Source organism: Thalia democratica, chromosome 7 (assembly GCF_965202585.1).
Source record: "Thalia democratica chromosome 7, ktThaDemo2.hap1.1, whole genome shotgun sequence".
Lineage (NCBI taxonomy): Eukaryota > Metazoa > Chordata > Thaliacea > Salpida > Salpidae > Thalia > Thalia democratica.
Window position 1 is genome coordinate 40,753,912 of NC_139171.1, and position 12,311 is coordinate 40,766,222.

At 29.3% G+C, this 12,311-nt stretch overlaps 1 protein-coding gene across 5 annotated transcripts in view; it reads right to left on the bottom strand.

Annotated features, from left to right (window-relative positions):
* The window catches only part of LOC145841064 (rap guanine nucleotide exchange factor 2-like), a 32,722-nt gene that overhangs the window by 1,858 nt on the left and 18,553 nt on the right, over positions 1 to 12,311 (bottom strand). For all 5 annotated transcript variants that reach the window (XM_082948427.1, XM_082948430.1, XM_082948428.1 and 2 more), the window contains 12 exons: positions 12,096 to 12,204; positions 11,829 to 11,946; positions 10,726 to 10,876; positions 10,082 to 10,293; positions 8,096 to 8,219; positions 7,239 to 7,456; positions 6,894 to 7,106; positions 6,618 to 6,778; positions 5,967 to 6,132; positions 4,924 to 5,118; positions 4,299 to 4,492; positions 3,384 to 4,149 (listed from right to left, as the gene is read on the bottom strand). In XM_082948427.1, the coding sequence (XP_082804553.1) occupies positions 3,384 to 4,149; positions 4,299 to 4,492; positions 4,924 to 5,118; positions 5,967 to 6,132; positions 6,618 to 6,778; positions 6,894 to 7,106; positions 7,239 to 7,456; positions 8,096 to 8,219; positions 10,082 to 10,293; positions 10,726 to 10,876; positions 11,829 to 11,946; positions 12,096 to 12,204 (2,627 nt within the window). The remainder of the gene's footprint in view (positions 1 to 3,383; positions 4,150 to 4,298; positions 4,493 to 4,923; positions 5,119 to 5,966; positions 6,133 to 6,617; positions 6,779 to 6,893; positions 7,107 to 7,238; positions 7,457 to 8,095; positions 8,220 to 10,081; positions 10,294 to 10,725; positions 10,877 to 11,828; positions 11,947 to 12,095; positions 12,205 to 12,311) is intronic.

Sequence of the window (12,311 nt, forward strand, 5' to 3'; positions counted from 1 at the left end):
CATAGTTTTGCTAAAACAATTTTCTACATTCAATCATTTTGAGGCAATAAATTAATTTTTAAGTTACTTAAACTTTATTTATTTTATTATTAGTTTCAGTTGAACTAGATTTTATAAGATCTTAGTGAAATTTTGACTAAAATACGACATTTTATGTGAAATAAACAAAATTGCTAAAAAATAAGCATTAAAAAAAATGTTATCAGAATTGTGCTCTACAAAATTATTATGCAGATTTTGTTAAAGTAAGAATAGTAACAAGTATGTAAAATTTTATCTCAGAAAAGGGATCCTAGTAAATATGTACATTTGAAAAGGGGATTAAAAAAATAAAGCTTTGTTTTACAAATTGATTAAAAAGTCTTATTTTTATGGGTTTGGCTAATTATGAGTATGCAAACACATTTATAGACAAGTAATTAATTTTGTAGAAATTTAGTCTTGCATAAAATACAACTAAACGCTTCTAAATATGGCAGGTTGTACAAAGTTAAAGGTGCTTGATTTATTTCGTATTGTAATCTCTTAGGACACTTAGTTACCATGCATCAAGTTTTATTAGATTACATTTTTCTTTCTTAACTTTTGATAATAGTTAAGTTCACAGTTTTGTAGACAAGCAATTTAGTTTTAATTTTACGTAAAATATTACATCTATGTTTAATCGCACTTTTTAAATTTTGAGTCAATGTATTTACTTAAAAACAGTTATAAATAACTACTGTACAGTTTTAACTTCATTTTACTTTACAAATACTCTATTTGTGATTCAAACTTTTATTGAGTTACCATTAAGACGAATAGATATTGAAACATTAAAGCCATCATTATTTATAAAAATCTGGTCAAAAGAAAGAATATAAATTTTGATTTTTTACTTACTTCTTATTTTACTAAACAAATTATTATACTTAAGTTATAACTTAAAACAAAAATATTTAATGAATTTAATTACTCATAAAGTATTTAGAGGTACAGCAGTCTTCTGCTAAATTACATACTTTGAATACAGTCCAAAAGTGATTATTCTCAACCTTATTCAAATATATTTAAAAAAATAATTATTTTATCAGAGTATGCCTTGGAAATATAACCTTTTATTTTTTTATTGCAACATTTAAAGTGTTGATTGATATAGTAGTTTGTTTATGTTTAAAATATTTAATTATGTAATCTATCTTGAAATGCAACTTCTGTAATTCTCTAATAGTGATTCTATATTGGTCAATCTAGAATAAGGGTGGGCAACTTCTCTAATCAGCTTTGAAAATTAGACAGCCTTTTCTACATACCATACTGAATTTGTTAGACAAAGACACCTTCAACTTTTATAAACTTATACTAAAAAGACATTTTAATTTGTCTTCCTTAGTATATTGATAAAAATAACACTATATTTTAGATAAAAAAAACTTAATTGATTAATACTGTTTAATCATAATAAAATACTTTGTGGATTTTTATAAATCGCTGGTAGTATGTTGCCCATCCCCATTCGAGAAGGAGTTTTTTTTAGCAGAACTTATAGCTGCTGTTGGTAACAAAACTTTTAAAAGCTCAATTCGTTTTTAACTTCTTTTAAAAAACTTGCCAACAATAAAAAGTGTTTGTAATAGCTACAGGTTAACCCAGGTGTCGGAAGGCATTTGGTGGTCGCGGACCAAACTACAAAAATATTCGCAGGCTGCAGTCTTATATTCAGCTTTTACTCAACACTTAAATCTTAGAATATCTAGTGTAAGTTTCGATTCTTTTATAAATTTTACTTAAGACTTATATTTTTCATAACCTTAAACTTCATAATATCTAGTGTTAAGTTCAAAAATTTTTATTTGCGGGCCACATTTACATGCTCGTGGGCCTTAGGTAATACCTTTCAAGGAACGCATCAAATTTAAATTAAAAACATGCTAGCGGGCTGCAACTTTACCTTTCATGTGCTGCAGTTTGCCGACCCCTGGGTTAATCTAACATTCATGCTTTGTATAGTATTAAGTAAACGTCAATTACTTGATTCGTGATTTTCGTTAAATATGAAAATAATTTACAGCGCGTTTAGTGGTAGTACTTCTAAGTATTCTTATAACTTTTTTTCATTCTCATTAATTATAAAATTTTTATTTTTGTTTTTAACTCCAGTATTTAAACAAAAAAAACATTTTGTATGCAAAGCTTTGTGTGAAAAAATGTGCGTACAATAAAATACACCTAAACTGTCCTAAACATAAAAAATGTAATAATCTAATTAAATTCTGAAGTTAACTCTAGATTTAAATTAATTAACAATGATTTATAAAATAAATTCTGTAACAAATGAATTAAACAACAAGATTGCTATTAGATCCATTTTTCAATAAGAAGGTATAAAATTAAATATGTATTTATAAAATTAAATAATCTTTTTTCACATGATGCAAAAATCTAACTTACATAATTAAGTTAATAAAAAAAATCAGGGTCATATAATATTTTATAGTTTAATTAAGTTTCTAGTTTTGTAGCTAAGAGCTAAGCCGGTCTAATTTTGTTATACTAAAAGCACTTTTTAAAAACTAAATGCAAAGTAATATCTAAAGCAAAAGAATTTCAGCTGCCAAGCTTTGATTACTCTAATTCTATAATCATAAAACTATCGCAAACTATACAGTATTCAATTAGGAAACAATAGAAATTGTTGTTATTAGTATTAAAACATTAAAAAAAACAAATTTACAAAATTTTGAGCTTATTTTAATGAAGACGATTAAACTACACTACATAAGTATACACAAAAATGTTAGAATTTTATTTTTCAAAGTTTTTAAAACTAAAATATAAAGTTAAAAATGGGATTTTTACATTTGCTAGTATATTCTTTAAGTAAATTTATCTTATAACCTTTTCGTGCTATGCTAAAAAGCTAAAGCTCATTTTATTGATCTACAAAACAGGTGTTGTTAAAAAGTATAAAATATGAAACCTTTTTAAAACTGAAATTACAAAAACAGATCGAATTAACAGCAAGTTAATTGTCATGCTCATATTTTCGGCTTTAAAAGTTTTATACGCTTTAAAATAATCATTGAAAAAATCTTTGATAAAAATGCTACTATAAATCGCTTCAAAATTAATATGATCTAATTCACTGAACATTATTTTTAATAAGAAAAAATGGATGAAAAAACTTTAGAAAAAATTAATTATATATTATACTAGACTTAAGATAAACTCTTAGAAAGAAACACGATTAGATTTGAAGATTAAGAAATAATATAATTCAAATTGGTAATTAGAATAAAATAAAAACAAAGCAGCAAACAGTTTAACATAATTTTAATTTTGAATAAATTGTCGAGTCATGTAACGATGCAGCCAAGCTTCTAATCAATAATTGCGTCACAAACCTGACGTGGACGTTTTTGTGGCAGCGGCGGCATCACTGTCCGAAGGGTCGAGAGGAGTTGAAGTCCAGCTTTTGGGTTCGCTCAACCTCCTGCTTGCTTTGGAAGGCGATCCTTTTTGAGCAGGAGCGTCTCTCGCATCGTAATTAAAGCTTGGGTACTGCGGAAGAGCGGGGTCGCTTTGATAGGCGGCGCTGTAGTCGAATATCAACTCCGATTGGCTGAGAACTTTCTTCGGCCTGCTGTTCATCAGCTTCAGCGTGAGCAGCTTCTCTTGCAGCTCCATTTCACGTTGTTTGTGGTAATAAGCCTGCTGCTGCTGGTGGTGATACGCTGCTTGTTGCTGATAGCTCTGTGGCGCCACGTAGCGGTGTTGCCTGTGCAGCGCCCTCTGGTGACGCTTTTCGTGCACCACGTACGCGTCAACCCCCTTGACGCATCCCCGTCGAAACATGCTGACTTCCTGGTGCCTGTGATCCATTGTGACGTCACGAAGGGGGCTGGCGGGCAGGTAAGGGTCTTTTCTGTGGGTTTGTTGTAGCGGGGCGCCCTTACACGGACCCCTAGACCCACATAAAAAAGATTGCTCGATCTGCTCGTCGCTCATCTGCTGGTTTCTCATCACCATCATGTCGGCGGGGTTGAGGCGCGAGTTGACGTCTGACGCGTCGGTCGCTTCTGAGAGGATGCCGCTGTCACAAGATGGCGTCCTCGGCATGACGCGCACGTTCTGATTGGTCGGGAGGACGAGACCGGCCACATTTTTTGACTGTTGGAACGTTTTTTGTTATACAAAATTATGTTATCCAAATTTCTTAATAGAACGTATTGAATCAAATAAAAAGTACATAAGCTTAATTAAAATAAGCAATTAAAAATTAGTTCAATAAATTGAAGAAGCTTTTGATATAAACATACTTGTTGTAAGTTGTTAAGACTGGCACTGGCGCTTATCTGTTGCGTAGACACGAGCCTCCTATTGGGTAGAATTTGCTGCCCGTTTGCCATCAACAAAGACGACCGGTTCGATCCGTTGTGTCGGATGTTGCTGCCTGAAGATGCTTTGATGATGGGATGGAGACGCTGAGTCGGTTGTCTGGCCAACGAATTATCTGTATAGGATGTGTTTAACAATTAAAAAAAAATTTTGGTACAATAACTTTTAGTATACCAACAGCTAATTTAAATTAAATTAGCTTATAGAAAAAACATTTAAGACAAAGGAAGCGTGAACACAAATGAAACGTATTTTAGATTAAGATAAAAAGTATAACAACATAGTATTCAAAAATGTAATAGATGTCTGCTATGAAAAATTACAAACTTTCCTAGCTACAATTTTTTTTAAATGCTGACAATTTCATAATATGGACGTAATAGTATAGTCAAATAAGTTTATGTTAAAAGCTTTAGAAAAATATTAATCTTACTATTAGATAACTATCTTTTTTTCAGCAAACACTACAAGTTTATTTGAGCAAGTATTATTACTAGATAAAACAGTTAAAAACTAAAAAACAAAAACATTTAAATTTAAACGAACCAATGATAGGCCTGCTGGCTTCGTTAAAAGTATTTCTATGGTGGTGATAACCTCTTGGAGGGTGATGATATTGAGACTTTCTATCTGAAGACGAGTTGGTTGGCAACGAGTTGCTACTACCACCTAACGACAAGCTTTTAGAATTAGCTAGCATTACGACATTGTTACAAGATGAAGAATTTGTAGATGACATTCCTGTTAAAATGTATAATTCTTGTCATAAAATAAGTGAATTAAAAAAAAATATTCAAGTCATTCTTTATTAAAATTACTAAATTTGATTACTTAATACTACTAAGTTATAATTAAAAATAATAACCATATTTATAATCTTTATAATACATAAGTATTTTAACAAGGCTGCCACTCCGTAAGAAAAAAAAAAACTTTAAGTGTATGATTAGTCTTTAAAACTACCTAAACATTTGTTTCTACCTATTTATAAAAATCCATTTAACAAATACTATTTAAGAAAGTAAACTACTGATAGTATGTGACTATAGAAGCAAAACAGCTAGAAAACTTTAATGTGTTTAGAAAAAATTTGGGTGACATTAAGTAATTTTTGACAAACTGATTTTTTGGGATAGTTTTTATGATACACAAGTTTTTAAGGATATGTAACTGCAAATTAATTAGTAATCAATTTTTGTTTGTGATTTTTATTTAATAGCAAAATTGTCTTAACATATGTTTGTCAGATAAATTAAAACTTCTATTAAAGCTTTAAAAATCTTTGAGCTATGAATTTATGTATACAAACTTTACAAAGATACAACCATAATTTTTTAACTACTTCATAATTTTTGAACTACTTAAAAAAGTAAAAAGTTTTATAAGTAAAAAATAATTAAGAATATCAGTAAATAAGATAAAACATTATTTTCGTGAGAATGTTGACTTAAATTCATGAAAATGATACTTATCCTGAGAGAGTAACACACTGTTACAAGCTGCCTATAAAAAACTAAAAGAGATTTAATAAGAGTTGCCAGTTTTCAGTAAACAATTGAAAATTTAAGCTAGATAAATGTTTCACAAACCAGAAGAAATACTCGATCTTGCAGATGATGTTATGTTTTCATTGGATGAATGGTGATATGTCTTATCATTATATGGCATCATGTTAGGAGGTAAACTGTGACGATTGGAATTGTTTTTGTTGTCCATTGCGACATTTGAGTTGTTGTTGACACTACCACGTTCCTTCTGTAACGTTATTTTTTAGTTACAACATAAAGTTAAAACATATAGATTAAATAATGTTTCGATAGTTTTTTCTTATGTATACAGAGTTGAGAAAAGTTCTTGGCAAATTTTTTCCATGTTTTCAAAACTTCCTTCAGGTTTTTAAAAGTACACATTAAAAGATACTGTAATGCTACTTCAAATGTGTTTTTTAATAAAAAAACTTAATTATGACATTTTTTTTATTTGGTAGATTTTTTATGTCAAATCAAATCTTTTGTACTTTACATGTAAAAGTTGTTTAAAATTCCAGGTTTTTCCAGGTTTCCAAATTTTTTGGCAACCCTGTATATGCTTTTAACTATAAAATCAACTAAAAAGAGACACAAGAAAAATAATTCCTATCAAAAAGTTTTAAAAAACTCAATAAATAGAGTTGCGATGCTTTTGTTTAATAAAGTATAACACATTCTTTTAAATATTGCAACTATTAGAAGACTATTTACAGTTGAAGAAGCTCGTTTTCCCGACAAACTTCCGCTTGAAGAGGACAATTGCGGGGAGCTTGGACCGACAGAGTTGCTGTGACGGGACTTTTTGTTTCCCTCTCTACTGCCCTCAACAGACAAAGCCATCATCTTACGCAATGCTCGCGGTGATGTTGCACCTGGAACATGTTTTATATTTAATTAACTAGCACATAAAAAAGGCGTTTTAAATTATTTACTGACTTTTAAATTTTAAGTGTTTAATAAGTATAACACATTTTTAGAATTACTAACCGAATTTCGGCAGTGAAGTTATAGGTACTTTTTTTCTTGTGGGGTGCAGCGTCACCGCGTTAATATGCTGGATGTGGGTCTGTTCTGGCTTTTTCTCCGGTTTGCTCGTGTCAATGCTGGTTATTGTCGACCTTGAGCTTGATAATGACGATTTGGACATTCTGGATGGCGAGTCTGATCCGGCCTTACGCTTTGCTTGTGAAGAACCAAGAGCTGTTTTTTGCATAATAACTTTTTTATTTCGAAATAACAGTAAAGCAATTCTATAATTGTGTATACGACTAAACCCAAATATTGAAAAAAAAACATTAAAAAAAATAACACGAGTTAAAAAATATGACGAACGTGTGTTGGGTTCGGCCAGCTTGCTGAGTTCGTCTAATTTATCCTCGTCCATGATGACAGTGATCTTCTTCATGAACTGCCGCACCTTCCGCTGGTTGATCTGATCCTCGTACATCCTCCTCGCGTTCTGGAAGCTCGACCTCCTCACCCTCCTGCTCAGCGTCTGGTACGCCGAGCTGCTGTCCTTCCCGCCCGAACCGCCCTGCAGCTGGCTGGCCCTGTAAAGTCGGTGTTGCCACGACAATCTACACCTTACCAGTACAATATGTTATTGTTTAAAAATTTTGCATTATTTAAATGATTCTGAAGTGTTTAATTCAACTGCTTAAAAAAAATCAACTGTCTCACTGACTTTTATAAAGTAGTTATTACGGCCATCATCAACAGAGTTGAGATGTTTCGCGCCATCAATAATAATTAATAAACTTTACCGCAAGATCAACAACAACAGCATCCGAGACATCCTACGACCGGTTTCGTACTAATTAGGACTCATCAGGTTCATCATGATGAGTCCTAATTAGGACGAAACCGGTCGTAGGATGTCTCGGATGCTGTTGTTGTTGATCTTGCGGTAAAGTTCATTAATTATATGACTTTTACATAAAAACATCGAAGCAACTTTATGAGCAATACTTTTTAAATTTAATTTCATACTAGTAGAAAAACTTTATTGAAAACTGAACAAATAAAATACTTAATCTAGTTTTAGTTAATGTAAGCAGTTAAAGTTTTTGTTAAAAGTATCTAGGTTAGAGCTGGGTTTTGAATAAAAAGTACAAACAAGCTAGAAGTAATCAAAGTTAATATCGGCAGAAATATTTTCTAGTTATTTTCTTATTAGATTTGTAACTAACTGCGCAGCACTGGGTAGTATCTGGCTAACTTCGGGAGCGCACTGCCTGCAAACTTTTCTGACTTCACTGGCGATCATTCGCATCTTTTCGAAGTTTATCAGACCTTCTATTTTCGTATCATTTCCTGCACAATTAAAAAATAGTTAGTATTTTTTCGCCGTAAGAAATAACTTTCAAATCATAAACGATGCTTCAAAAACAAGCAACTAATTTTTATACTAAAATCAACACATAGTAGTAAAAATTTCTTTTTACCGAGAAGAAATTAAGTTATGATAACAAATAACATATACATATAAACAATAAAGAAAATAAATGATATTTGTTTCTTTTTAATTATACCTCCGGTAACTTTATATAAACTCGTATAATTACTGTCAAATTACGTGTAGTCAATTAAAAAGATAAATACATATTTTGTCGACTTAAAATGTTTTGGAAATTACATAACTTATAATTTTTGCATTTGTTTGGACTGCTTTACAAGGATCTTTTTTTATTTTACCTATTAGTCAGAGGTCGCATACAAATAAACTTTCGGTTATCACGTTGAAAAAACACAACTTCTAAGCGATAACGCATAAACTTTGTTTTGAAAGATGATGATAACAGTTTACAAAAAATAGGTATGTAGGAAGAACATTATTGATATCTGTAAAACTTCAAGACAAACGTTATTCTCTGTTTTTTACAATGCTGTGAGTACGGCTCTACTAAATAACTTAAAACTTTTCAACTTTTATTTTGAAAAGAATAAAATAGAGTAATGTCAAGCTCGCCCACTTTATTATGGTGTTTTTAGGTCGGCTGTAAAAATGAAAATAATTGGAAACAATTGAATTACTAGATTTGTCAAATAGAAGTATTAAACCATATTTGCAAGTAAATATTCATTTTTAATAATTTTGTAGTTTCAGTCTTAAAATGAGAATGTTATAAAATATTTTTTGACAAATTTAAGCACAATCAGTTGAAATAACAACTAGCTACAATGGTTAAACTAAATAGATATAAAATTAAGTAAATTTTAAAATCAAATATTTTACAAATACACCAGCAATTACAAAACCTATCGACAAATAAGTAAGTATTGAAAAAAATAGAATTAAACTTATAAAGCGGTTATAGTATGATTTAAAATAATATGCTTAAACTTGAAAATGATTAATGTCACAGGTTATAGGCATTCGTAATTCATTACTATTTAAAGAAGTATTAATCAGTGATATGAGTAATATAATGTTAATTGGCAGTTATTCTTTTATCACGAAAAAAAAAACTTAAAATTTATGAATTATATAAAATATTTATACAAAATCTGTAATATATATAAAGCTATTAATCTAAAACATATTTTTCATCGCAGCAAATAAAATAAAAGTGGTTTAATTTGTCATACAAAACAACTACTGACAAATAAAAATATATTTCATTGTTTGGTTATTTAACTTTTAAGTTTAATTATTTTCATAACCTTTTAATTTTCTTTTACAAACAACGTAATATATTTTTAAATTAACTTTTAACTACTTTTATCGGAAATTTGTAGATGATACAGCGTTGCCAAATGTTTTTGGAAAATTTTCTCCAGGTTTTTAAAAGTCCACAATTTTGGGTCTATTTTTAGTTTAAAGTTAAGTTTAAGGCAAGAAACTGTGTTAAATAGTATAAAAACATTGAAAAGATACTGTAAAGCTACTTTAAATGTGTTTTTTTATAAACATTTTTTTGATGATGACAATTTTATTTGTCTATATGATAAATTTTTAAGTCAAATCGAACTTTTACTACTTAACATGTTAAAATTTCTAAAAAAGTTTTTTCCAAGTTTTTTAGCCTAAATTGTCAAGTTCCAGGTTTTTTGGCAACCCTGATGATAGCTAGAAAGTTATACTAGTAAAATATTAACAAACACTTGTATAAAACTTCAATTTGTTTAGGATAAAATATTGAAAAAATCTTTATATAATATGAATGCAAACTAACCAAGATGCAAGAAGGTGAGGTCCTTCTTCATGATGGGAATGTAGGGGATGAGAGGCGGATTGTGCATGCACTCGGCAAGCAACGTGCGGTACTTGCTCATGTTCCTCGACGGATCCATCAGCGCCTCGAGTTCTTTGAAGTTTCGCTGCGTCTTCTGCGACAACTTCTCCCAACTCTGCTTCATTCGCGACACTGCTCGGTACATGAGCCCGCTAAAACATCATATATTTAATATTTGATAACTTTAAAAAAGCTGAACGCATTGTATTAGAGCAATAGAAATAATCGTTAAAGTTATAAATCGATAATAAAAAATAACTAGCTTATTATTTTACAATTAAGTAAGCTTTTTCAAATTTAGCTTTAAATCTTATTAGTTATGTTAAATATTTCATCACTTATTTGTAATTATTATTTGGTAAAAAACACTAAATCTCAACTTCTTTAAAAAAATAATTTTTACTTGAAGAATATTCATTTATGATTATTTACTTTTCCAATTTTTGTAGTAAATATAGTAATTATTCAAATATATTAATTGACTACATGAAAATATTTTTTAATATAGTTATTCACATAAAACTTATTTTATTTCGTATATAAATCGGTTCTACAAATAAGATGTTATAAAATAAACTAATAACCTGGCAATAGCAAATGTAGAATTTAGATTTTTAAGAGTTTTACAATGATGTGCTATTGCAATGAAATGTTTTATTATCTTAGCACGTTGAATGTAGCTTTCCTCATTACATAACATTGTCACCACCCAAAACTGCTCATCATTTACTAATGCTGTAATACAATTGACTTCTATTAATTTAAATCACTTTTTTCATCTTACAGATTGCAAAATTTATAGTTTAAACATTATTTGACATACTTTTAAAAGTAAAAACTGCAAGAACTGTAAAATATGCATTTAATTTACTATTTCTATATAAGTTTATTATGCTTGATACTTAACGATCCAACTAACAAAGTATTATAAGTATGAATTAAGCTTATTTGTTAATTTTGTACAATTTCATATTTTAAAGAAGTGTTTTTCCCACAACCCATTATCAATATGTACTCTATGAACTTATCCTTAAAAGAATCTGAGCTTTTCATAATTTTTTTATTATGACGTTATGGTAACGTGACTTCCGGAAACAATGGCTGTAAATAGCCAAGTGATTGATAGTTTTCACCCGCTTTAATAACGAGCCGCGTTTAATAAAAAAAAGTGTAAGAAACATTTTGCTTTAAGAAATTAAAGACAGAATGTAATTTCGAGTAGTTTACATTTTTAGAAAAAAATTGTACTAACACTTTAAAAACGACAATAATGATAAATTAACACTTACATAACTTAATTTCAAAAAACTATACTAAAAAACTATGTATAAAAACACTAATGGTAGACAAGAACCGTAAAGTAAAGTCACTACACGAATTATTGCATTATTATCGGTAATGCCTAAATAAATTTTCCTAAAAAGGCAGGTTTGTTTGACGCAATATCATGAGATCAGTGTCAGCTTATTTTATGTGTCAGCTTATTGCCGTGCTTAAAACTTTAAGTTAAAAAATTATTTTATAATAAACTATACTAACTAACCTAAATGCTTTTGTAATTGATTTTAATAAAACTTTTTTATTTTTAATCATTCTGAAAATTAAAAACTGTTTAATTCTAAGAAGTAACTAAACTACTACGTGTAAGAAATAACTAAGTATCTAAAAGTAAAAATGATGTAAAAACCTTCAAATTTCATCAATGGTTTTTTTTCAGCATCTAAATCAAACAAATCGTTCACGTAATGAGTTGCTTCAGTGTCCTTAAATATCTTGTAATCAGTTTTGGATAAATACAATGCGACCTAAAAAGTACCACTAGTTATTATTTACGCCATATAGTTTTATAGGAATAAAAACACTTTCAAATAGTTATAAAAAATTAAACAGGTAAAATACTGATATATTTTATCATTAATCTATTTTATAAACTTTAATTGCTTTATACACTAACCTCAAAAGATTTCAAGTCAAGAAAACCAAAGTTTTCTTCTTTTAGTAAATCACCAATGTTATCATCAGGTAACAAAACTTCGCTAGACGACTGATTTTTCAAGTAATACCTAAATTTTATGAAGCAAAGTATTAGTAGTGATTTATTAATACATGATTTAATATAAACTTTTAGTTATATCAAAGTTTAAGTTGCGATTATACCTTGCATAGTACA